At 41.9% G+C, this 27,537-nt stretch overlaps 2 protein-coding genes across 2 annotated transcripts in view; both read left to right on the plus strand.

Moving 5' to 3' along the window:
* Positions 1-5,534: 5,534 nt before the first annotated feature.
* Il1a (interleukin 1 alpha) lies at positions 5,535-14,296 on the plus strand. The gene is made up of 6 exons (XM_055604814.1): positions 5,535-5,581; positions 6,678-6,726; positions 7,937-8,165; positions 9,547-9,720; positions 11,100-11,221; positions 13,174-14,296. Exons 1-6 carry the CDS (start codon positions 5,535-5,537, stop codon positions 13,360-13,362), a joined length of 810 nt encoding a protein of 269 aa, XP_055460789.1. The 3' UTR covers positions 13,363-14,296.
* Positions 14,297-15,685: 1,389 nt separating this feature from the next.
* Positions 15,686-27,537, plus strand: part of Ckap2l (cytoskeleton associated protein 2 like) — a 26,614-nt gene continuing 14,762 nt past the window's right edge. Inside the window, exons 1-4 of the mRNA XM_055614259.1 lie at positions 15,686-15,730; positions 16,638-16,704; positions 19,218-19,269; positions 23,776-25,019. Coding sequence (XP_055470234.1) covers positions 15,694-15,730; positions 16,638-16,704; positions 19,218-19,269; positions 23,776-25,019 — 1,400 coding nt within the window. The 5' untranslated portion in view covers positions 15,686-15,693. The remainder of the gene's footprint in view (positions 15,731-16,637; positions 16,705-19,217; positions 19,270-23,775; positions 25,020-27,537) is intronic.

Below are 27,537 nucleotides of genomic sequence, written 5' to 3' on the forward strand. Positions count from 1 at the left end.
AACTAGTGCTTCAGTTTCATACCTTTAATACACTTAACTGCAACATGCTACGTGGAGTCAAGGGTCACCATTGGCTTCATTGTCCGCTTTCAGATCAAAGACCATGACTGCTTGTGCTCACTTGATGACAGAAAAAAAAAAAAGTTCAGAAGCGTCATAAATTTCCTTCATTCTTTTTAACTCCTTTAAAAATTGTATGTGTGCGTGTGTGTGTGCAAGTGGGGAGGTGGGGAGGCATGTGGGTGCCCATGGACGCCAGACAAGGATGGATTCTCTGGAACTGGAGTTCCAGGTGGTTGGAGTTCCAGCGGTTCTGAACCACCTCAAGCGGATGCTGGGAACTCAACATGGGGCCTCTGAAAGAACAGCAAGTGTTCTTAACCACAGAGCCATCTCACAGCCCCCTGTAACTCTTAAAAAAAAAAAAACATTTTGAACATCAAATCCGTGATAAGCATTTTATTTACTTATTTTATCTGTTTGTTTGCTTGCTTACCTGGGTTTTATGTGTCTCGGGCTGACTTAAATTTATTATGTAGCAAAAGATCTCTTGATCCTCCTGCCTCCACCTCCCCAGTGCTAGAATTACAGGCATTTACCACCACACCCATGTTTTTCAGTGCTAGGAATCAGACTCAGGGCTTCGTGCATTTTGCTGAGCTACAGTCCCAGCCCTGTAAGTCCTTTTTAAGAGTAAGAAGCCACAGGAGAAATTACTTATCTTTCCCCACTTGGCTGAAGAGCCTCGGTCCTTCAGAAGTAGGATACTGTGAGGCGAAATCAAGAGCGGAGTTTTTAATTTCACTTCCTGCTCTCATATGAAGTCTCCATGTAAGCCTAAGCTCCTTTATGGGAGTTTGAAACAGGTGGTCTCCCAAGCACAGACTCCTGTAACAAACAAACCTAGGACTTCCTGCAGACCAAGACAACATAGAAAGAGAAATTTAAAAGAGAACTAGAAAGTGTGTGTGTGTGTGTGTGTGTGTGTGTGTGTGTAGAGAGAGAGAGAGACAGAGACGGAGAGAGAGATTATATTAAGACAAGAGAGACAGCCTTGCGGTTGAGTGTAGACTTTGTCTGAATCCCATTTCTGCAAGCAGCTTAACCTTGCAACCTCAGGCTGGTTACATAACTTTGTCAGAACTTTACTTCCTCTTCTGTAAAATGTGATAGGATTACCTACCTCTCTGGTCTGAAGAGAGGATTAAATGAGGTACTATATTGTAAAACCTGGAGGCTAATAGGGTGTTATGGACATCCTTTTCCCCTTCCTAGCTGTCATGGAATGAAAAGGCAGTTTAAAACTAAGTAGGGCATGAATAGAGATGGAACACTCACCTGTCTCTTCATGTTTCACTCCTCTAAAGAGGCTTCATATCACCTGAAGAGAAATGCCTTTCCCTTGAGGTCCTCAAGTGAGTAGGTAGTTCCAGGATCTCTATTCCAAACTCGGTAAATGAAAGAACATAGCTCTGTGCTCACATAACCTATACATAGCCCCTGTATGCCTTGAATCATTTCTATATCCCTTATAACACCCAACAGTGTAAACTTTGTAAACAGCCATTATTCCGCATTGTTTACGGCATAATGACAAGAAAAAGACTGCACAAATTCAATACAGATACTTCTCTCCCCGACTCCCTCCCCACCTATTTCTACCTATAGTTGGTTCAGTCTAGGAATGCAGAACCCAGGGACACAGAGGGCCAAATTTCCCCCAGATAATTTAGTTGTGCTTCTCTCTGCATTCAGGTGATTTCTTTCATATCCAGTTATCATGTGCTAATTTTAAAGTTGATCCTGAAGATGTTCACAAATGTTTCCCATCTTCAGGGTACAATGGAAAGACCATGGCCAGAGTTCACAGCCATACTCCACTGCCAATCAGCACTCATCCCATTGGTGGCCTCCCTTCTGGATTCAGGACATCACAGAATAAAAGATTTCACTAGAAGACAGAAAAGAAAAAACCTTTCTGATCTTTGGGGCGGTTGTTTTTGCTTGTCTCTTAGTGCAACCCAGAGCTTGCAGATATGGTTAGTCTAACTCTCCAGAATGCTCCAGACTCCCTGGGTCTACTTTCTGATGCTGGAATTACAAGGAGACCACAGTGGTCACTCAGCAATTACGTGGGTTGTGGAAATCTGGTCCCCTAGCTCTTCCAGCAATCTCTTTAGCAATCCCCAGACTATCTTTTATTTTTATAAAATCCTAGGATTATTATACAACAGGTTATCTGAGGTGAGGAAGACCTTAAAGACTTCAGCAAAGACAGTGTTGGTGATGAAGCATTCTAGGATTCAGACTGCAAACGAGATCTGACCTAGAATCTGAATCCTGAGTTTCAAGTGCAGTCTAAGACTGCAACTCAGTTTCTGTGACTTTCAGTTGGCATTTCCTTCTTCCAAGGTCTTCAGACATAAAAGGAGATAAGAGTAGCCACATCGAGTATATGCAGTTGGAGGTTGGAGTGAGAGCACTTTGCAAACCATAAGGCAATTGTCACATGAAAAGCCTCACCAGGGTTCTTAGGATTGTTAGGATAAGTGCACAGCTGGGCCTATAATCACAGCACTCAGAAGGCTGAAGCAGGAGGAGCCAGAGTTTGATGCAGACTCGGATGCAGAGTGAGAATGAAAGACAGAGGGAGAAAAGAAGGATCAGATGAAAGAATGAAGAGAAGTAGAGAGAAAAAGACACATCCTTTGGAGCCATAACATCTGGGCTTGCAAAGCATATCCAGTCACCTTCTGACACACATCATTTCATCTTGCATGTTTAATTTTGTGGCTCCTGAAAGGAAAATATTAATGTACAGCAAAGACTATGGAACAGAATAAGCGCACAATATTTTTTCTGAATTGTTTAGGAGCCCTGAGCCAAATACATTGAGCTTAGTAGAGCCCTACCCAATGCATTCCTCTCTCCCTTTCCTAAAAGAGTTGGTTTAGACATTTTTGGTAAACTCACAGGAAAGTAAGCTCCCCACCAAAAAAAGTTGCAGAACTCTCACTCTGACCCTTCTGCCCTGTCTTTTCCCCTTAAAACCACTTTCCAAGAAGGGCATGTGAAAGAGTAGCTTGAGAGAGACACTGACCTAAATTGGCTGTTTCTCAACCAAACGCTCATCTGGGGAATTCTCTACAGCACAGGAATGAAGATGGAGCTGGGCTGAGTGTTGCTGCAAATGGTAGAACCAGGGTGTTTCCCAGATTGCCAAAGAGGCACTCTGCATTGTTCTCAGAAACCAGACAGCTTTGGGGCCTCAGTAGTGGCCTTCACTTGAAAATGTCTTCCCTTCTGAAGTTTTCAAAGCCCTGTTTTCATAAGACCTCTATTTTCTGCTGTGAAGTAAAGCATCGTGGTGACGACTCCACGGACTCTCAAGTGACTGAAGCCATCATTAGTGTGTATTGCACCTCCATAGCAGCCCACATTCACAACACACCTTGCAATTGTTTCTTAGTGATTATCCTCACAAGATGTCCTACAGGCAGAAGATTAACATATCTGTGTTGCCTAAAGGGAAACTAGGATGAGCAGAGCTGTAGAGCTGGCTGACTGCCGTCAGAGCTGTTTAGAGACACCCACTTTAACTTTGGCTCCAGCCTGTTTCTGTGCTTATACTGCCTTTGCTTACGACACCACTCATCTTTGACTTTTGTTTATAAATACAACACAAGGAGAAATAGACTGGGCAGCAGAATTGGAATTGGAGATTTTAAATATGCAGTAGAACCAATGAACATCTAAATAGCTCCACTCCTTATGGTTAAACAGGACCAGAGGGAATGCTACATCCAACTTACATAAGCTACTTTACTCCTAGCCCCATGGTTTTGTTTCTTTTTTTTAATTCCATGTTTCAGTGGCTTGCTTTTCCCTCTTTGCCATTTTTGTTCTTTCCTTGTCTACCACCCACTTCCTTTATTTAAAATTTATGTGGCTTATGCCAACTAGAAAAGCTGAACCACTGATTCGCTGAGAGTCTGGTATCCTACCCCCTAGAGTGGGCACAGAAGATGCCTCTAATCAGGCAATGCCAATTCCATGTAAGAATCCATACCTTCCTGTTCCACGGCCTCTATCCTGGCTGGGCCTTTGTTCCTGCCTCCATAAGTGGGCAGCTATCCTTTGATCAGCTCTGATGTATCCTTTTAGGAAAACTAGACTTTGTCTTTAGAGAGTGGGACAGGGTCACTTTGCCGTAACATGGGGGAGGCTGAGAGCTCTCTTTCGAAGCTGTCATCTCTGTTTAGGTGCTGACATTATTCAGAGAAGTAAGAGGAGCCAGATCTATATGGTCAATGTCATTTTATGTCCTCCACCCTCTAACCATAAGACTGTTGTTCCATCCTCAGACTGCTCACTTCTTCAAACAAATCTTCCCCTTCAGAGAGAAGGGGAGAAGCTCATTTTCCCTCAAATGTCATGTCTTAGCTGCCAATTATCCTGCCCATCCATATGCAGTTCTGAGGCACAATAAGCAAATTAGGTCAAAACACAAAGTACAGCTATGGAGCAAGTTCCCATCCTGTTCAGTTTATCGTTCTGATTTGAGTATTTCTTCCTTCCTCTTCCATTAAACGTTTTCCAATCTTGGTGAGCTTCCTGCTGCTCTTCCATTTTTGGAAAACTACATGTTTATAAGCACATGGAGCAAGTGATAAATAAATGGAGTAAGTCAACAGCCTGTGGAACCTTTGCAAGCAACATTATTACCTTCTCCCTGGTATCAAGCAGAATGAGCATAGATACAAAGTATCTGTAAATTCCCCGTGACACATTCATGTCCACACCTACTTGAGGAAGACTATAAAAGACAGAGAAGCCTGACTCAGAGTAAGTCTCCAAGGCAGAGAGGAGTCACCTCATTGGCGCTTGAATTAGCAAAGGTATTGTCCTTATCATATCTAAGGCTATGAAAATTGTATTTTGTTGCTCCTTGACTGTCCTCTCTCAAGGCACCTTCTGTAAGGCTACAGTCTGTTCTTGTTTCTTCTTGTTTCCTGATTTGGAACCACAGATTTCAGAAAGGATATCTCTTTCTAGTAATAGGGAACTGAGGGGGAGCTGAGCAGGATTCCTGTGAGAGAATCCATCAGTACAGCTGAATCTTATCCTGGAAATAAGAAATATCTACTGACAAAAGGGAGAGAGAGCAGGTTCCCATTCTGTATCTCCCTTGCTTCTATATAAGGCAGATACCTCACTCGGGTGGTTTTAGTTTTTTTTCTTCTTCTACCCACCTTTCATTGAATGCCTATTATGTGTAATACAATGGACTAGACATAAAGAATACCAAGACAGAGAAAATGTTCTAAAACAAATGTACAAGCTAGTAGAGGAGACCAAAGCATACACAAATAATGTAGGAGAGTACGAAGAAAAATACAGGAAATGCTTGCCTTGTGATAAGTCACTCACTGGAGTTTCTCAAGAAGAGCAAAGCAGGGTCACTGCCCTTGCGAGCACAAGATTCAGACGTGGACGCTGCTGACAGCCACTGTTGTTCTTTTGTAGATATCAAGATGGCCAAAGTTCCTGACTTGTTTGAGGACCTAAAGAACTGTTATAGGTAAGAAACACAGTCTTCCTTTTGTGATTCAATGAGGAGCTCAAAGTTTCCTTGAATCTAACTAAGAGTTAAAGTGACCAGCCAGGGGCCAGGGTGGCAGTGGCTATAGAGATATACATTGACCCTGAAGTCCAGGAAGGGCCAGGCAAGACCAAGAAAGACCAGGAATCCAGCATACTAAAATGAAAAATTGGCAGAAAAATGGAGATTGCAGAAAATATTTTGAGGTATACTGAATCCTACAAGTTTATATCAACACAAACTTAGGCATGCTAGAGTTTGTGTGCTCTGATACAACTGTGGGTTTAATGAACTGTTTGAGAGAGAATCCATTCTCAGAAGAACCTGTTTCCAGTCAAGAGGAGGAAATGGCTTTTGGGCACATGAACTTGCACTCACAGTCAAACTGTGCCGTGATACAGAAGATAAATGAGCAGAGAGTTGAAATCCCAGAACATTCTTAACATGATGTTCTTGTTTGCAATTAATGTTAATGCTAATGAGGCTACAAAATGTTAAATGTTAGATCTGTTTTAGTGAGTACATGAAAACAGTGTATGACAAAGCATGTCTGTGATGCTTCAAAAGTTTTGTGTTTTGTTTTTTTGTTTTTTTTTTTTCCTTTCTCTTAAGAAGCTTAAGTCTTCCCTGAAGTTCAGTTAAGGCTCTTTGGTTCATTAGTCGTGCCTAATTGTTATAGATAAAGCACAAAGCTCTGCTAATAATTACTAATTCCAAATCAGTGATAAATGAATTATGTGTGTTGACATGAATGTGTTAAAGTCTTTAACTTTTCAAAGAGTAATGAGTGTGTGTGTGTGTGTGTGTGTGTGTGTGTGTGTGTGTGTGTGTGCTCTGTTACTGTAGAGCTGATTCTTAATCCTGACAGGAATCAAGTTCTTTGAAGAACAGCTCTTAAACACTAAAAGCTATTACTGTGTTAGAGCATTTGAACTCAATAGTGCCTGTGCCTAAATCGGTATTCAGGAATGTTGTCTGTGTTACCCAAGGAAAATGTGGCCCATCAAAATCTGATCCCCACTGACCATAGTAAAATAATGGACAAAAGTACAGTCTCATTATATGTTTTTCACAGCGAAAATGAAGAATACGGTTCTGCCATTGACCATCTGTCTCTGAATCAGGTAAGCACATGTTTAGCATTCTTACATATCTGGATTTTTCCTTTCTTTTTTTCTTTCTTTGTTTCTCTCCACACTAGTTCCTCTACCAGAAAAGCACAATGAGGGTTGATTATTACATTTTTGTTTCACTCTCACTAAAGGTCTAAAATTCATTATAAATGAGACCACTTGCCTCTTTATACTTGTAGTTAACTGGCATTCTTTATGGTCACTGGCTCTTCCATAACAGAAAGCTATCTGAAGTCCTAAGAACTTCTGAGCCAGGTTCCTTCCAAATGTTGATTTTGTCATCCTTAGCCAGTTGCTTCATTCTGCCTCGCCTTGGGTCTGTTCCTAAGACATGGAGGCTGGAGATAGCCCAATAGCCCACAGAGCTGAGGTACAAGAAGCTGGCTAGCCAAGAGAAAGAGAAAATGTTACACAGACTAACCAAGTTCTATTACTTTGTGTATATGCGATAATAGCTTTAAAAGCTGTTTCCAGAAGAACAGCCATACCAAAGGCATCCTTGGGGGCTTGGAATCAAGGGAGACCACCTTCTGTAGATGCTCAAGTCCCATATACTAAATGACCTTCTATTTGTATAAAGTATGCATGTATTCTCAGATGACTTTAAATCCTATCTAGGTGACTTAACAATACCTGCCACAATGCAGATGCTATGGGAATAAACATTATGCTTATGAAGCAATGATTATATTGTTTAGGAAATAATGACCAAAATGCACATGTTCAGTAAAGATGTCACTTATTTTTAGAAAATATTCTGAATCTTAAGGTTGGTTAAATTTGAGAATGCTGGCAGGCAATCCAGAAGGCCAAATGTATTTTCTAAAATATTTTGAGCACTCTCGAGTAGATGTCAGACCTCTTGATGGAAGGATCTGACTTACCAGGATCACATATTAACCTATTTCATTAAAATGCTTAATTTTTTTTTAGCCTAAAGATGGGCTAAAAAGGCTCCCTCCCCCAAATCACATGGTTTCAGGGAACTCTAAGCAAGGAAAAAAGAAGGAATGGAATGGGGAGGGGAGGGTAGGGAGGACAGTGGGAGGGTGAGAAAGGGAGGGAGGGATGGTGCACAGGTTGGTTACACTCAGCTATAATGGAGATCCCTCTCAGCAAGTCTGTAGGCTACAGATCCTACTAAAGAGTCTCATCTCAAGGTCATAGATTACCTCTCAGGTTCCACTTTGCCTCCTCATAGAAATCCTTCTATGATGCAAGCTATGGCTCATTTCATGAGAATTGCACGGAGAAATTTGTATCTCTGAGAACCTCTGAAACATCAAAGATGTCCAGCTTCACCTTCAAAGAGAGTCTGGTGATGGTGTCAGCAACATCAAATGAAGGGAAGATTCTGAAGAAGAGACGGCTGAGTTTCAATCAGGCCTTTGCTGAAGATGACTTGGAGGCCATAACCCATAATTTAGAAGGTAACGGGGTAAAACTCAAGTTTGAATTTTTTCAGTTTTAAGTAAATGGTGACAATGGAGTGGAAAGAAAATAAAGCCTGGAACAAAAATAAGCAAGCAAACATTAGCTCAATAACTATAACAAAAAAGTAAATGCTGCTCTTCTCCAGAGGAGTGAGATGGATTCTAGCCTGAATCTAGAACACTCGCTCAAGGCCTCCTTTCTTGGCTGTATTGTTAAGGTCATGTAAAGGTTTTTAGTTGGAGAAAAAGAAGTCATGGTCTATTAGCTTATGACCTCTACTAGCTGCCACCTTGTTAGTCATGTCCCTTAATTTCTCTGGGCTTCAGTTCCCTATACTATGAATAGGGATGACCAAGTCTTACAGCTCATTGGGTTCCCGTAAAGATTAAATAAGCCAATACTTCAAAACACTTAGACTAGAAGAATGCCTAGCGTGACATCACCACCCAGGAAATGTCAACTATTGTTATTATTCCCATAGCCTTTGTAAATGCTGCTAGCACTGCTGATGTATTAATGGCTACATTTTCTCTAAGCTCCAAAACAACCCTCTACTCTCCTTTCACATCTGAGGAAATGAGGCTCGATCTCTACGTGGGGATCCTTCATAGCTAATTCAATCCACTCTGACTATAAAAACCCTGGGTTTCTCATGTCTTTGCTATACATTCCTTCACGAGAAACATAAACCAAGTACTCAAGTTAATATAAGACCTCTAGACAACAACACCTCTCTGCCTAGATTTTACAATAAAACAAAATGTAAGTATATGCATATATATGTAACATATGTATTGTTTATAAATATGGTGACATATCATTGTGGTATACAATTCTTAACATCTTTACTTTTATCATGGCATACATCCATCTGAAAACAGATTGAGAATACTGGTAGTCTTCCTTGTCACTTGGAAACCTGCTAACAGGGCCAGGCTTGGGGGTTCATACTTTTAATCCCAGTGGAAGGCAGAGGCAGGAGAATCTCTGTGAGTTCAAGACTATTCTTGTCTATGGAGTGAATTCCAAACCAGCCATAGCTTTATAATGAGACCCCAAATAGAATAAAAGAAAATAAAATGGCTAGCAAAAATGTTAAAGTTTTTAAAAAACTTTCTTTAAAAAATAAAGAGAAGGAAGGAAGGAAGGAAGGAAGGAAGGAAGGAAGGAAGGAAGGAAAGAAGGAAAAACAGAAAGACCAATACAGCCCTAGCTCAAATCAAGCCTTCTGCTGATTGATTTCAACTCTAGCTGTTCCACCTGGATTGGCTATGCCTAAAGTCTTTCTCAGAGCTATGCCTTATGCTTGCAGTGGTATGTGTACATCATCTATGTTTATAACTAGGCAATGACCTGAACTTGTGATAATGATTTTAGAAACCATCCAGCCACGATCAGCAGCTCACACCTTCCAGAATGACGTGAGATACAAACTGATCAGACTTGTCAAGCAGGAGTTTGTAATGAATGATTCCCTCAATCAGAATATCTATCGGGACGCCGACAATGTGCATCTCAAAGCTGCTTCACTAACTGACCTGCAACATGAAGGTAAATGACCACCTATCACTCTTCACCTCTTTGAATTTCTTTGCTTCTTTTAGAGCACAAACGTATCTACATTCCTGCCTTTGCACAATTCTTCTAGAATAGAATGAAGAATTCCACTCCCTACAGAGAATCCCAGAATATGAGTTCCACCAAAGAGCAGTCCCTTACCTGAGCTCACTACTTGGAACTGAGAGCTTTCTGATGCACCTTCTCCTTGGTGCTTACGTATGTTCTCATCATGACCTCCCTCTTCTAATCTCAGCACTCAGGAGGCAGAGGCAGATGAATTTGAGGCCAGCCTGGTCTACAGAGCAAGCTCCAGGATAGCCGGGCTACACAGTGAAACCCTGTCTCAAAAAACCAAGAAGAGAAAACTGAGCATCACAAATATTGAATGACTTATCCAGATTTACCCAGACACTAACAAGGACTAGTCAGTCAGTATGTGTCAGGAAGCCTGATGATCAGAACTACAGCGAGCATTCTTCTAGGATGAACTTTCTTAACTTTGGTAATGTAACAGGAAAGCCAAACAGCCCTTAACTGCCATAAGATCTGAAGGATGAAATTCAGTGCCCAAAATTTCCTGTTACACAGATCCAGTTTCCATAATAAACCTGTTTTAGATACAGAATGCATCATCAATATACAAAATTGTTTTCAAAGACCCACAGAAACAACAAAGAAGCAGGCAGGGTTCTTTCTGACTAGAGAAACTGTGCACACTTTCAGTTAAAGTGCTTTCTACTTATGACATTTGCAAACAATTGTGTTTTCTATTTCATACTTATCTCACATGATTTCCCCCATATATTGACTTAGTAGTCATATTTTCTAGCCGCCTCACACTTGCTTTTTGGTGCAAGAGATCAAACCCATACTAAGCAAGTGCTCTGTCATTGACCACAATTGCTGTCCCTATAATTCCTATTATTTACTTTTCTAGAGATACTAGAGCAGTCAGCCATGTTACTTTGCTAGATGTGGGGGTGGGGGGGTGTTGACAGGACTTCTTAAATCACTCCATTCCAAGTTATTAGGAACTCAGAAGCCAACAAATGCCAAAGTCTTATTCCACTATTAGAACTAGAAAAATTCAGCAGGAAATTGGTCCTTCAGCATTTCTACTGACATAGAAAACTTTAACAGCATTATTTACCCATCCAGTAGCATTGTAAAGGCTACAATAATATAAAGCCCCACTCCTGATCTCCACAAACCAATATGGTGTATTCATTTACAACATTGTTGGCGGCCTAATCTCACACACACACACACACACACACACACACACACACACACACACACACCTCTGTCTAAACTCTTTTTTTATATAAATAATAGTGGATTTACTTTCTTTCTGGCTCTTTCTTTGGCAGTGAAGTTTGACATGTATGCCTACTCATCAGGAGATGACTCTAAATATCCTGTTGCTCTAAAAATCTCAAATACTCACCTGTTTGTGAGTGCTCAAGGTGAAGACCAGCCGGTGTCACTGAAGGTCAGTTGACTTCCATCTTAAATGTGCCCTCATTTACTCCCCAGTGCTTGTAAACAATTACAGTGAGCAGATGTCCCTTGGAGGATGTCACCGACTCCTTTCAGGCAGTCACCACATGCTCTCTTTCCCCTCCTTGACCCCATTTGCCTCCCATCCCAGAGCATCCATTTGTTCTGTTGATCTTTGGTGACATCTACCATCTGATTTATGTGGTACAGGGCATTATGACAATGGAGCCAGTCTCTGAAAATCTCAGAGAAACCCACTGAGATCAGAGAGGATTAACCACTTGCTAATGCGTGTGAAGCCAAAAGCTAGGAACCACAGCACTCAAACCTTGGCTTTTCGGCTCCAGTGGTGCACTGATGATACTGTTGTCTCTCATCCCATCCCCATGTCCCCTATGACCATCTCCCTCAAACATACACACACACATTCACATTTTAGCATTGGACATTTTTTTTTATCATAGAGAAGAATGTGACTTTCATTCAGTAAGTGTATAATCCAATGCTTCCTATTTCCACCTAAAATGTATGTGGGTGTCTATATTTCTTTGCCAGAATCAAGTAAAATGAAAGTGTTATCTACTGAGTAGGGCAGTAGCTTCATTCATGAATTCATCCAACAAGCCATTATTTACTGAAAGCTTTCTATTTTATCAAGTACAGCATGAAGGCTATGGAGATTGGTGAGCCAAAATTCCCAACCTTATAGGACACAGTCCTCCAGTACACAGACAATAGATAAATCAAATAGACAACAACAACAAAAGTAAGATGTTGGACAGAAAATGCTTAAGGCACTAGGACAGAAAGATGGCAGAGTTATTTAGAGGGAGGGACAAGAGCTAGAGCTCCCTGAGAGACAAGAGGTGTAGCTGGGACACCTGAGGATCTGGATTCCCTAGAGCTTCATGAGCCCACAGGCCAGCTGCAAATATCAGCGGAGCACTCTTGGCCTTAGTCATTTGGTATACAATCAAAAGCCACTAATAGGTTTCAGACAGTGCAGGGTGCAGGAACCATTTCTATGTCTTAAATGGACAACAGTCTAGAAGGAAAGCACTATAGAAAGCAGAGGGCTCGGCTGAGACGTTACAGAGGAAGCACGGCAGAAGAATAAGGCAAACATGTAGAAGGGAACGGAGCTGGCTAGTCATTTGGAGGTAGAATGACCAAAGGAAAGCAGTAAACATAGGAGATGGAAAGGTTTGGACAGTACAGTACTTGCTGATATTGAAAACGCAAACGAAGCTAATGCGGTTATTTACTCATAGATTTAATAAGAGTACAAAAAAAAAAAAAAAGGAGCCTTAACCAAACACAATTCTAAAAGTATTTTTCCATGAAGGCTATTGATGGATTTTATTCACACTCAGAGAAAGAGTACAGTCTAATAAGGTTGTGTTCAGAGCAAGCAGCTACTAGTCAATCAGGGCAACATTGTGGGGTTTCAGTTATTCACTTTGGTATGTATGTGTGCGGTTAACTTTCAGACTGTAACTGAACTGTACAGATAAACACCATCTCAGTGCTCTACTGTTTTCAGAAGTGTTTAATTTGAATACTTAGGGGTCAGAATATTTAGAAGTAGGGGAATCATTAGAGTTTAGATTTGATGAGAGTACTCTGTGCCAGCATTAAAGACAGGATACACACAGGCAGTATTTCACCCCACTTGTCTGGGTAGAGGGGGTTGCTGGTATCATTGACAGTCTTCATGATTCATTTGGATTTCTCTCCAGTTAACTAAAGAAATCTACTCTTATGAATCGACTGGACCATTTCTCAAATAGGCATAAGATAAATGCTTGTTGAGTGAATAAATGATGGAACCCAGATCATATCTGAGTCAGGCTTCTATAGTGCTGTTTCTCATGAAGGCCAGATACCAGAGTTTTTTTTCCAATGCCTTCTTGTGCACTAACAGATTTGTTTTGCTTATCACAGGAGATGCCGGAAATACCAAAATTTATCATGGGTAGTGAGAATGACCTCATTTTCTTCTGGAAAAATGTCAGCTCCAAGAACTACTTCACATCAGCTGCCTATCCAGAGCTGTTTATTGCCACAAAAGAACAAAGTCAGGTGCACCTGGCCCGGGGGCTGCCCTCGATGACAGACTTCCAGATATCATAAAAGCAGCCCTATTTCAAGAGTCTACTTACTTGAGAAGTGCTGACCATCTGTATGTACCATGTACAGGAACGTTCCTCGCCCTGAGTCACTTGCACAGCATGTGCTGAGTCTTCGTAATTCTAAATGAATGTTTACCCTCTTTGTAAGAGAAGAGCAAAGCCTAATGGAATCAACCCAGACATATGATATTATTTGTTATTTAAAGAGCACCCTATACTTTGCACAGTACTAATCATTTTAATTATTATTCTTCAAGGCATTCTTAGGAGGATCAAAAAGACTCTACCCATATTACAGATGGGTTAACTAAGGCATAAGAAAACTAAAAAGTACACTCAGTTGCATCTGGAATGAGAATCCACAGAGCCATGACGTCAATCTAACTGTGCACTTCTGCTTCTAAATTGCTGACTGAGTGTGATAAATTTATAAGAACTCAATGCTGTCATTTTCAAAAGGAAGGAACAACAGCCACATCTTTCCTACCTCAGTGGGTTTTATTCCAGTGAGATCATTTGGATAAAATGATCTCCTCCTGTAACAAACCTCAAGAAGAAGACAGACTGCTGAAGGTTATTTTTTAAGTTATTTATGTATTTATAAATATATTTATGATAATCATATTATTTATGGCACATCCTTAGGTTCTCTGAGCTTGATGGGGAGCCTCAGCAGCAGGGTCTTCTAAGTCAGTTAGATGTAGTTACTCTCGGCCACCATGCCGAGTAGACGTTATGCTTTTTCCACAGCCATAAAGCTCGCTCTGCATTTTCATACATGGGAGCCCTGTCACCATGACCACGAGTTGCTCATTTAAAATGATTGGCCTCCTGTCCTTAAAGCTGTCTAGATAATCTTACGCCATTTAACCTCATCTGTAGCTCAATCCAAGCACTTAAACACGGGAAGACTTTAACCATGGCAGCCACACCGCTGTTACCTGAAGTTTCTTTTCTAGGTTGTAACCAGTGTTTCCTATGGGTCACAGATTTGTTCTCACACCACAGTGTCACATGTCCATCAGCAATAACAGTTCACTATCATTGATCATAATTAAATAAAACAAGTTTGAACATTTATTTCTTTGTTATATTTTTTTTGTTTGGGTTTTGCAATGAAATGGGTTCGTTGTTTCGATTTTAACTATTGTGAAGGGCCTTTCGTTGTTGTTATTTGTTGTCTTCATTGCCCCATTTGAATGCCCCACAACAACTGGTAGGCACTCACAGAATGCACTACAGTTAGTATGACTTTACCAAACCAGGTTTCTACACGGCTCTAAAGAAGGGATCTGCAGCAAATTCCTCCCATCAGAGCTCAGGGGACCCTGCAGGAAGTGGAGGCAGGAGCAGGCGAGACAGAGAGGACAGAGGACACCGAGAGAACAAGGCCCTCTAAAACATCTGAGCAAAGCCCGTATGAATTCAGAGACTGAAGAGGCAGTCACAGGACCCACACAGGTCTGCACAGGTTCTCTGCCTACATACTAGAGTTTTTAGTGCTTTTATGGGACTCTTGAATGTGTGAGTGAGTAGGTTTCTGATTCTCGTGCCTTCTTTTCTAGGAGCTCTTTTATCTTTCTGTTGGCTTAGCTTGTCCAACTTTGATAGGACAGATCCTGCTGCGCGCTGCTCAGGGGCTCCAGATGGGACCTGAAAAAAAGCTAGATCGTTAGAGCTGTCAATGGGGGCTTTATCTTGCCCTGTCCGCTTCCTGTACCCACCGCCTCTCTGCCTCCTGTCCGCAACGAGGCAAAGAACAGCCTCGGCCACACATTCCCTATGCTAGGATGCAAACCCGTCGTGAAGCTGAAACCACGAGCCCGGGTTCTTACCGTTGTTTCTGCCAGGTATTTGGCCACAAGAAGGAAAACAAGAACTAATATGGACCATTTTCCTTTGGCAAGCTATTATTTGCAGCCAAAGCCAGCCTAACCGACACAGAGCTGCACAAAGACTTTGCCTCTGACTTGCTTCCCCCTGGTTGTCTAACTGTCACTAGTGTCCTTAGCCCAAATTTGGCTACAATAAAGCCTATTTTGCCCGCCAGCCTGTCAGCTCCCGTCCCACCCTACAGCTCCCGGCCCGCAGGCGCCGCTGCGGAAGTGACCTATCCACTGGGCGGAACTTCTCGGAGACTGTCCAATCGCAGCGCTCGGGGAGGCCCCGTGGCCAACCGCAAAGAGCCCATTTCCTGTTAGCCCGCCCCCTCAGTCTTCCTATTGGCGAATTTCAAAGTCGCGGAAGCCAATGGGAGCGTCCAGGCGGGGGCGGGGTTCTCGTACCAGACCAAGGCGCGCCCTTTGAAGAAAGAAACTGTCGCGGTAGAGTCATGGTGGGGCCCGGCCCCGCTGCCAGCGCTGCCGCGGGTAAGTGTGGTCGCCGGCCGCCCGCCAAAGCTGCCAGGCCGCCCCCTGCCTGCCTCAGTCTCCCCCGGGCTCAGCTGGGTTAAGGACACCGGAGCCGGGGCACGGCGGGGAGTGACACGCTCCGTTGCCGCCCGTGGACACCCGGGCGTTGCTGGTGATGGCCCGAGCTTTGACAGCAGTCAGGAGGCCGGTTCCTGCCCCAGTCCGAGTCTCTGCTCCTCTGCAGGTTGACTGATAAAAAATGTGCGCTCTCTGGAGGTTGTTTGATTAAGTGTGGGCTGAGGTTTAGGAACGTGGATCCTGATCTCTGTGAGGGACCTGGAGTCTATTCCCCACCCCGTGTCATCTTCAAGATGCATGCGTTATCCTCGCTCATGGGCTGTATTCGTTGTTCTGTACACCGCCCTAGGCGCACTTTTTTTTTTTTTTAAAAAGATTTATTTATTATTTATACAGCATTCTGCCTACACACCAGATCTTACTATAGATGGTTCTGAGCCACCATGTGGTTGCTGGGAATTGAACTCAGGACCTTAGGAAGAACAGTGAGTTTTCTTAATCTCGGAGCCATCTCTCCAGCCCCGCACACTTTTTTTTTTTTTAAATGAAAGATTTTTTAAAAAATCTTGATTTCAAATCCTGGCTTTGTTGCCTATTAGTGAGTTAATTTAAGCATGTCACTTACCCAAACAGCAAAACACCTCATAGGATTGTTGTGTTAGTGTAAACAGCTTTGTAAAGAGTTTGACACCAAATACCAGGTTGGTGTTGATGTTAATTTGAAAGCAATCATAACAGGACTGGTCACTTTATCAAGGCCAAATTAGCTAAAGGAAAGCATCATATTTAAGAACATAAAGGGTCTTCTGGTAAGTTTCTGTTATTCATTCATGTCCGTGTTTTACAGAAGAGCGGTGGCAAAAGCTCCAGGCATACTTGGCAGCCAAGGGAAAGCTGAAGGACCCGAACACCAAGTGAGTTCGCCTTCCCATAGTTACACTGGTTTTGTTGCCCTGGTTGCTAACAGCAGTGAAGGTACCAGCCCTTTTGGTTTCCAGTCTGTTTGACTTGCATGTAATAACAAAAGGAACATTTCAGTCTAGGCATGATTTCAAAACAGAACAAAAAACCTATGCAGTGTCTTGCTCATTGGCAGAGATTTAAGCATTTTTTGTTTCTAACAGTCCTCAGAGGAAGAAAGGGTCTACAGTATGACCTACATCTTTGGAAGCCTTTCTGCTTCCTTCTTTTTCCTGGGAAAGCTGGTTCCCAGTTAGACAACCAGGGGGAAGCAAGTCAGAGGCAAAGTCTTTGTGCAGCTCTGTGTCGGTTAGGCTGGCTTTGGCTGCAAATAATAGCTTGCCAAAGGAAAATGGTCCATATTAGTTCTTGTTTTCCTTCTTGTGGCCAAATACCTGGCAGAAACAACGGTAAGAACCCGGGCTTGTGGTTTCAGATTCAGGAAGGGTTTGCATCCTAGCACAGGGAATATATATATATATTAATAATATATATATAATAATCATATATTATGCATTATAATATATAACTATTATTATTATTATTATTATTATTATTATTATTATTATATAAAATCTTTCCTACTAAGGGGCCTCAGCGTCATCCCCAAGAGTCTAGCAAAGTGCCTTTTCTAGTCAACCTTGAATAAATCTCTCTTGGTTCAAGCCCTCCTTAACTCCTTTGTGCAGTCTTTGATCAAGGAATTGGAGGACACTGATTCTGGTTTGAGGACACTGATTCTGGTGTTTGCTTACCAAGATGGGGAGCTGTCCACAGTAGTGGCACACCAACCTCCTCCTGCTTGGAGGTATCCTTCGATCTTCTCTTGTATGTTTGAGGTGGACAGAACCTAACCGCTTTACCCTTCCCTTCTGTCAGCACCGCACCATTGTTGTCCTGGTATTTCTCCCTCTTGCTTAGCCTAGGCGTAGTTTCTTCCCATTTGGATGGCTCAGGTCTATGTGTGTATGCCAGAGGGGATGCTGGATAGCCATCACTCTCCACGTTATTCTCTTAAGACGGGATCTCTCCATGGGCTTGGTGGCACACACCTTTAATCCCAGCACTCGGGGAGGCAGAGGTATGTGTGTTGGGGTGGGGGTGGGGGTGTTGCTGTGAGTTCAAGGCCAGCCTGGTGTACAAAGTGAGTCCTGGATAGCCAGGACTACACAGAGAAACCCTGTATCGATAAACAAAAACAAAAAACAGACAAACAAAAGACAGGATCTCTCACTGAACCTGTAGCTCAGTGTTTAGGTTAAGGGCTGGCCAGCACTCTTCTTTGATATACTCACCTCTGCCCCCTAGACCCCAAGGCTATAGGCACACTCACCATGCCGGATCTTTTTGTGGCTGCTGGAGATCTGAACTAAGCAAGTGCTCTTCCTCTGAACTGTCTTCCTAGCCCACATAATTTTACCTTGGGCTTTTCCTCACCTCTCTACTTCCTTGATGAAATGAACCAAAATCATTTCCTCAACAAAGATTCATTTAGTTACTATGATGTCTGTCTCCTTCCCTCTCCTCTCCTGTGACTGGAACCTGGGCCTGTCACGTGCTACACAACAAGCACTCTAGCACTGATATATGTTCCCCAGGCCTGTCAATCACTCAACGAATAAAGATACAGAACTTCCTAAGTTAAAAGCATCCCTGCCCTCCCATGGCTTATGCTCGTCAAAGACTCTTGGGTTTGGGTCCATAGAGACTGAGTCCTTCTAACTTGTGCTCTGTTCTATCTTTCCTTTTGTTTCACTAGGTAGATTTCAGCTTCAGGTTATGTCCTCACAGGTACCAGAATCAGCAGAAGGTCCAGTCCCTTCCATGAAATACTAGTGTTTACATGTAACCTATGCATATCCTTTTATAGACTTGAAATCATCTTTAAGCTGCTTATGATTCCCAGTACAATATAATGCCGTGGAAAATAGTTCAGTAGGAATACAGTTTTGTTTTTCATCTTTCTTTAATCAGAGATTGGTTAAAATCATAAATGTGGAACCCATGATCTGGAGAGTTGGTTATATTGCAACCCCCCTCTACCACTGAAAAACACGAAAAATACATACAGCAAGGAAGTTTCTTAACAAAGCCATTGGTTGTCTTCTTGCCCACGCTGGCCCTCAGTATCCAAGAGTTGACTCCTAAATAAGACTGTAAGACTATGAAGAGGCCACATACATTTCATTAGTGGTATTAGAATGCTACATTTGTGTATAAGATAGCCTGAAAAGAAAAATCACAAAAGGAATTGGTAAGAGCAGCTGTGATCTTTGGGGTGAGGGATACAGGGCCAAGGAAGGAACAGTGAGGATACTTCTTATTAAATAATAATTTTGAATTTTTCTTACCTTATACAGAAAGTCTGTTGGTTTAAAATCCTAATGATAATGTTTTAATCACTATTCTTTCTAAGCTCTTCTGATTCTTCTGTAACAAGGATTAATTTTATTTTTATCTTTCATAGGCCTTATCTAAAAGCCAAGAATATCTGCCCTAAACCACCACCTTCTAAATATGTAAGTAAATAGCCCTATGTTGTATGACTTAACCTTCAAACCAGAATGCTTTTGGAATAAAATAAAGTACTTGACCAAGAAGTTTAAATCAAGACTATCTTGTGAAACCCAAGGACATAAGATAGAAAAAATAGATTCTAGAAAAAAAAAAAAAAAAAAAAAAAAAAAGATATTACTACTATTAGTGCTCTTGTGCCCATTTATATATAGGAGAAATGAGATGCAAAGAGATTAAGTCCGTGGCCTAATTATACAACCAGTAACAGTCAAGTCCTGTCTCCTTCTAGTAATACATTATATTGACTACATGGGCTACTTAAAGAGTTTTTAGAAATTATTCAGGGAGTATATAAAGCCACTGATAAGACATACATTATTTTTCCTAGCCTTATGATGGCCTCTCTTTCATTGTGTCATTATTTTCGTGTCTTATATCTTTCCTACTAAGGGGCCTCAGCGTCATCCCCTAGATTCTAGCAAAGTGCCTTTTCTAGTCAACCTTAAATAAATCTCTCTTGGTTCAAGCCCTCCTTAACTCCTTTGTGAAATTTTTCCCTTCTACCTCAGATGCTCAGAGTGAGTGAAAGTCAATTTGGATTAAAGCAATTATGCCTTCTTGTATGTTTATTGTTTTATTTTGTTTTTCAGCTTCATGTGTCTGTTCTGAGAGTCAGAAACTGAAGTTCTAACCTTAACTCAGCTTCTAACCCCCTCCCTGCCCTGCTCCCAGCTCTAATGTTCTCTTTTAAGTATAGCTTTTGTCTGTCACTGGAGGGCTTGAAACTGCATGACTAGTTCTACGACTTATAGTACTTATAGATCAAACTGATCTAAAATCAAGATATGAAAAATGTCCAAAAGAAACATTTGCAAATCACATATCTTATGAGGATCTAGTATCCAGGACATATGTATGACTCTTTCAGCTCAAACAATTAAAAGACAAATGACTCAGTTCTGAAATGGGCAGAGTCTGAGTAGACATTTCTCAAAAGATGTTAAAGACAAGAAGAGATGTTCAATATTATTAACCATTGGGAAAACACAAATCAGAATGATAGTAAGAGGCAGGCCTGCTAGAACAGGCTTATAATTCCTGATACGGGGAGGCTAAGAGCAGGGTGATTCAAGGTCAGGCTGGGCAATCTGGAAAGACCCTGTCTCAAAATATAAAGTGAAAATAAGTCTGGGGAATATAGATCAGTAGAAACATGCTTACCTGGCATGCACCAGGCTCTAGGTTCAATCCCCAGGAAAACACACACCAAAAACAAGAACAAAACAAACTAAAAAATTGCGAAAAAAATACATCATACTTACTATAATAGCTATAGTCACAAAGACAGATAGTGTTGGGAAGGATGTAGAAAAAGTGGAATCCTCATACATAACTTTTATAGTTTCCCAAAAGGTAAGCATAGATTTACCAAATGATACTGAAATTCTGTAGATATATACCCTAAAATTGAAAACATATGCTCACATAAAAACTGTACACAAATATTCATAGTAATGTATTTATAAACCCCCAAATGCGGAAGTAGCCCAAATGTTCATTGACTAATGGATGAATATGTATAGCTGATGGATGAATATGTAATGTTATTCAACCCTAAGCAAGTAATGGAGTGCATATTTGGGAATAAGGTTTAGGGGAACCATCTGTACTTCATGCTCATTTTTGTTTTGTAAGAGCATAAAACTTCTCCAAAAGGAAGCTTCTTTACATTTTTTTATTTTAAATAATGAAGTACTGGGCTGAAGGTGCAGCTCACTTGGTGGACTGCCTGCCCGGCATGCAGAAAGCTCTGAGTCTGACCCCAGCATCACGGAAGCTAGGCGTGATAGCACACGCCTGTAATCCTAGCACTCTGGAGAAGGAAGTGGGAGGATTAACAGTGTAAGGACATCCTTGACTGCTTATCAAGTTCAAGGGTAGCCTGGCCTACATGAGAATCTGTCAGAACAAAAGTAAAGCGCTGATACGTGGTACAACACGAGTGAGTCTTAAGAATGTTATGCTAGAAGAGAAACGAGACAAGCCAGACACATCCACACAAAACACACAATGATTCCACCTATTCAAGAGCTCCAGCTGCATAGGTGTGGGGGGAAATAGCGCAGTGGTTGCTGAGACCTATGGAGAAAGGGAGAGGGAGAGCAACTACTGAATTCTCTTTCTGGGTGATAAGATGTATGGCATTCTGAGGGAATGGTTGGACAACTTGTAAACATTCTAAAACCCATTGAATTTGGAGGCTTTAAAACAGTAAATTTTATGGCATATTAATCAAATCTCAAATTTATTAAATGTATAAGAAATAGAGGCCAGAAAAACAGACATTTAGACATTTTCACTCCCAGGATCATGCTCAGTTAGCTTCTTTCCTTTTCTGTCCTTCCCCCACCCCTCTTTCTCTGTCTCTGTCTGTCTGTCTGTCTGTCTCTCTCATTTTGGTTAAGGAGGCTAGCTTTGAACTCAGAGATCCACCTGCCTCTACCTCCAGAGTGCTAGCTAGCTTTCTCCTGCCACCCAGGACCAACCACCTACATAGGGATTAGTACTACCTATGGTGGACTGGTCCATCCCATATCAGTCAAGACAATCTCACAGACATGGCTCGGGTCAATCTAATTTGGACAGTTTTTCAACTGATGTTTTCTCTTCTCAAGTTCAAGTTAACAATACAAACTAACCAAGGTACTTACTAATCTAAAAAAATATCTGTGTGTGTATCTTTATCTAAATCTGTTTCTTGGGTGTTTTCTTTGGCTTTTTTCGTGTTTGTTTTGTCCTATTCTAGTTAGTTCATTTTTTATTTATCTTATTTTATTAATATTTTTAGATGCCTGTTTGTTTTCTAACAAAAGAAAGGGTCAAGATTTGGATGGGAAGAGAGATGGGAAATGGCATAGCCATAGTCACTGGAAGCAGAGTCATGAAGCCAGCATTGCTGCTTAACACAGTTCTAGCAAAACTGAGTGGATTGATGTAATCGCTGTCCTTCTATCTCTAACTGATGAGTCCTGGTCTCTGCATATTTCATTATTGGGGACTTTCTGCATTACAATTCAATTTATGTCTTTTCCTGAGAAAAATTATGTCTGAGTCTTTTTAAGAAAATCCTAAAATTAACTTTATCTGAGCACTATTTGGAAGTCTTTCTTATGCCCTGGAGATCATTAAGCACAAATAAGCACATAGCTAGATGAGACCATTATCAAGGAATCTTCTTGGGTTATTCTGTCCCTGAATTAACTCAATCAGCGTAATTGGTGCAGGGTAAACAGAGACAATTGGCAAACACTGACTGGCCAGGAGAATAGGTTACCAATTCAAGGCCTCTTTTATTATAGGCTTAGAGGTCTCTAAAATGTGGTTTAAAGATAGGGGGTTGTACAGGGTACACTCCTGAAGAAATAGAACTGAGTAAATAAGATAGAGTGACTAAAATACACTTTTCCTACTTTATAGCATAGATGATAATACATATAGTAAAAGAAATTTGGTGTTGGTATTTGCTATTCATAAAAAGACCGGTTTGGAAATTTTCTGTTTGTCTGGAGTGCTGTCATTCTGCAAACATTCCCAGCCTAAAAGCAGACTGTTGTATGTTAAATGTGTTTGCTTTAGAGGAGACATTCTTTAGATTCTTTAAGTTAGAGTTATAGGTCTAATAATAACAAAGTCTCTTCTGTTTGTATTGTAACTGAACTTGCAACCCTGAACATGTAATGAAAAATCGAACACACACTCTGTACCACTTGGATAACCATTAGTCTGTCTTTGTTCTGTGAAGCTTGTATAAATAAAGAAGCACCTGGTTGCCTAACTCTATCTAGAGAGTCAGCCACCTAACAGACCTGATTGCTAGGCAGTCAGCTTGAGATTCATCTGACCATCATGTCTGGCTCACTCCCTCCTCTTGATGACTTTGTATGTCCTCCACTCTCTTCTCCCAGTGCCTGGGAAGCCCTCCCTCCCCTCCTTACTTCCTCCATCCCCATCCCCCCAAATCCAGCAGGGGAGGATCTGGGAGGAATTGAGGCAGAGAAACTATGATCAGAATATATTGTATGAAAGAAATCTATTTTCTATAGAAGAACTAATTCTATCTTGACTTCACATTGTGACCTCAGAAACTTTTTTATTTCCTTTTGTTTTTCTGGGTTTTGACTGTTGAAAGGGGAAGGAGAAAGGGTATGTAAGACTCTCTCATGTTGAAATGTTCTCTCCCTCCTGTCTTTACCCCACCCCCACCCCCCAATGCTCACTGATGGCACTAACTTCCAGGATTAAGACATCTTCTAGGCAAGGATCTAAAGGGAAAGGAGTGTTTGGTGTGTCTGTGTAAGTATAGCAGGGGCTATACTTACACAGAAACCTACTATAGGCTGTTGTGCTAGGAGACTGGGGTGTGTCTGTCCAGGCCATTTAGGGTTGTTCTTTGGAACATAAGGGGCAGTAAGTGAGCTATTGTAATGAGTTTTTAAATATATTTTCAGACTCCTGGACCCAAAAAAGATGTTTCCAGTCATGCTGCTTTGCCTATCAAAACTACAAGACCCGCCAACATTAAACTGCAGACTAAACCAGCCAATATCACAGGGTCCCAGAAGCCAGAGTTGGAGCCACCAAAACCTCCAGGCAAGGGGTTCAAGTCAAGCTGTTTTTCTTCTAACTCAGGCTATAAACAGTCCAGCCAGACTCAGCAGCAACACAAAGCGGTGTCGTCCACTACAGAACTGTCAAGAAGGCCTCGGCGGTCCCATTCTACAGAGAAACTGAAAACCAAAAGGCAACAGGAATCACTTCAAGGAAATGCTAAATGTACAGATCCCATGGCTAATACCCATGTTGAAAAGCAATCTTTGGATGGCTTTCTAGACAAGACGAACAAAGAGAATTTGCCCCAAACCTTGTTAGAACCGAAGAAGCCAGCTCTTGACTCACGCACCATAAAAAAGACAAACACTGGCTCTTTTAATCAGACTCAGAGAAGTCTGGCTCCTAAACAGACCTTAAGCAAAAGTTCAGTTAATCATGCTGCTCTGAAAGACAGAGCTAACAAGCAGTTTGTTAGAAACACACAGACCAGAGCTCAGCCAGCAAAGTCACAGCAACTCTCTACAGCTGCAGATTCTGCACAGCCAAGAGAAAAGCCACGGACAGCTCCCTCTCACTTCATTCCAGCCCATAATAGGACTCAGACATCAAAGAAACCAGTGGTCAAGGACACACAGGATGTAAAGGCTAACAGGGTTAGATGTGGAAAACCAAATGAAACTAAGGTACAGTCATGCCCTGCTGGTGAACAGAAAGTAAAACATGCCAAGCATAGTTCCCATCCCAGCATGCTTCAGGGAGGACCTAACAACAGGCATTCAAACATGACGCAGGATCAGAAGCCAGTGAAGCCTTGTCTTGGACCCCGGACACCATGTGTTCTGCAAAAATCAAGAACTACAAGCCAGAGGCCTAATTTGACAGCTGGCAACTTTAATTCAGTTATTCCAAGCACGCCTAGCATAAGAACAAATAAAACCTATAACAATAAATGCAATAGCATCTTTCAACAGAAAGCACAGACTTTGGACTCCAGGTTCAAAAAGGTTCTTCCCCAGAGCCATTTTCTGAGCAAGACTGCTCTCAAACCTCAAGTAGAAAGGGAGCAAGCAAGTAGGAAGGGAGCCCCGAGTGCAAGCCAGACTCATCCACATGTTAAACAGACCAAAGCAGAGGATCGAAGGTACTTTGCCTTAAGTTCATGATATTGCAATTTAAGATTATTGGGCAAACTGATAGTGGTGGGGTTGGGGCCATAGCTCAGTGATAAAGCACTTAGCTAGCATCTGTGCAGCCCCAAATTCAACTCCCGGCACCACCAACATATGCACACATTTTTATGTGTGTGTATATACTTGGTTGAGAGCTAGCTCCTAAGGGGTGCCTAGCTAGAGCCTGAAAAGAAGAGCTGTAATAAACATTAACACTTAACAAAACTAGACAGCCTACAAGTGTTTTATAGATCGTTCTTTATAATTTTCTATGAAGTTGTTTTTTTTAAAAATGAAAGTGGAGTTACTAATATAGACCAGTCTCGAAAGAAGTGTCCTGTAGAGCCTGAAAAGCAACAGGACAGGTTGAAAGGAGCCAGAGTAGGAAGTGCATGTAGCTAGGAAAGAAACCAATGACTAAGTATGGCAGAGTTATCAGAGGAAGGAATGGGAAGCTTCTATGAGCACGGGTGGGCCAGGCTGGGAAAAGTAAGTTGCAAAGGGGTTCAGATGTGGCATGCAGGTGTTAGAAATCCGGACCCTCAGTTGTGCGGCTCAGTGCAGCACATGATTCTTGAAGGTGAGTTGAAGGGTTTTTTCTCCTATTTCTGCCCAAGACCAGCCATGGTTCCCAAATGCAGATGAGCCTCCTTAGAGTGCATTTGTAAATGCCTGCTTGGAGTAGAGAATATACACCTGACAAGAGTGAAAGAAGCATGTGAAATTAGATGGTGGCTGAGAGTTGCAGCAGAGGGAGGGAGGGCAGGAGTTGATCTCTGAGCAGAGTTCTTGGCCTTCCTACAAAGAAATAACTTAATGTTTGGTGATAACTTAATGTTTGGTGGTGTGGCTGTGAGGGTGGGACCAGGGTGGCTGTTTAAACAGGAGGTTCAGGGGAAGGTCTTCCAACAGTGACGTCTCAGTGAAAAGTTGCTGTCTGCTCTAGAACTCCCAGCCTGGGTCACATATTGGCCATGTGTGTGGCATGTTGAAAGTGTCTGGTTGCAAAAAGAATAGTCTGTGGAAAAGGTTAGTTCCATCTACTCATGATGAGTGTGCCCTTGTCGCCCACATTGTGCCAGGCTCGAGCGAGCAAGGAAGACTTTTGGGGTAAACATGGAAAGTTAATCATGGCATCGAAGTCCTAAAAGTACACTGATTTTAGAAAAGGAACATTGTCTTCACTGTGATTAGAAGGAGACTGGGGAGATAAGAAAAATGCTAAGGACTGGAGCAGCCAGTTGCAACCTGTGGATCACAACCCTGGGGGTCCACATATCAGACATTTACAGTATAATTCATAACAGTAGCAAAATTACAGTTATGAAGTAGCAATAAAAATAATGTTATGGTTGGGACCACACAGCATGAGGAACTGTATTAAAGCATTAGGAAGGTTGAGAGGCACTGGACTGGAGGAAACAGATCATGTGTCTCAGCTTTGTTACATGGAACATGCTGCTAATAAGCACTGCTTAGATTGTGAGATCACTTACATTCCAGATAAAGTCAGAGGGAAATGACAGGTAATAACTTTCATTTAGTTATAATTATTGACATTCTGGGAAAGGTAAAACCATAAAGACAAAAGGCAGAACAGTGATTTTTCAGGGACTGGAGGTAAGCTTGGCTCTCTGAGGAGATTTGGAGCCTGAATTATATCTTGATTACAGGTACGGCCAAATGGTCCTGTGAATTTCCACTCACAGAATCACACACTTTGAAAAGGTGGGTTTTACTGCATTGTCACTGAAATCCTGTGTGTACCAGGCATTGTGCTAGGCACTGGGCATTCAGTTCTGCCTTTATTGAGCTTATGACAGTGGAGGAGCAGAATATGAGCAGAATAATTGCAGATAGTTACTCTTCAATCCTTTGAGCAGAGGACCAAAGATGCAAGGTCCTGAAGCAGGAATGAGCCTGGATCAGGATGTTAAAAAGATGCCAGAGCTCCGTGAGGGTAGCAACTGTGATGTGAAGTTGGAAAGGATGGTAGACAGCCATAGAGAACATTGTTAATTTTATTTCAAGAGCCATGGGAAGTTGACACAGTCTACTTTACATTTTACTGGTTGACTCTACAGAGGTCAGGGGTTAGAGTGGATGCTTCACATTTCAGACAGAAGGTGGCATGTGCGGCTCGGCACGGTGCTCACGTGGACAGAACCAACACTGAGTCTATACGGTGTCAGACAAGGGAACGCAACTACTCAAAGGCCGCTCCTGAGTTTAGGGCCTGCTGTTTATCAAAATACAGGGAATTGGGAAGGGATTGGGAGGGAAGTATCAGGAGCTTTGTTTGCTGTGTTCTTGATTTGAAAAGGCTGCTGTACAACAAATAGAAGGTACAAATGAGACAGTGGCTTGAACATGGTTTGGGGCTCCAGGGAGTGATCTGAGAAGCTAGCGTGCCTACCTCTACACACACAGTGTCTGCATCCGTCCCCTGCCCTCCAAAATAATAGTCTATTTGCTTCTAAGTAGGAGTGG

This window comes from Psammomys obesus, unplaced genomic scaffold, assembly GCF_907164565.1.
Source record: "Psammomys obesus unplaced genomic scaffold, mPsaObe1.curated_primary_1811, whole genome shotgun sequence".
Taxonomy (NCBI): Eukaryota; Metazoa; Chordata; class Mammalia; order Rodentia; family Muridae; genus Psammomys; species Psammomys obesus.

Bases quoted from the DNA above. Each gene is read 5' to 3' on its own strand.
- Il1a (XM_055604814.1), top strand. From the start codon at position 5,535: ATGGCCAAAGTTCCTGACTTGTTTGAGGACCTAAAGAACTGTTATAG. The intron at 9,721-11,099 runs GTAAATGACCAC...TTTCTTTGGCAG, and splicing joins AACTGACCTGCAACATGAAG to TGAAGTTTGACATGTATGCC. The intron at 11,222-13,173 runs GTCAGTTGACTT...TGCTTATCACAG, and splicing joins ACCAGCCGGTGTCACTGAAG to GAGATGCCGGAAATACCAAA.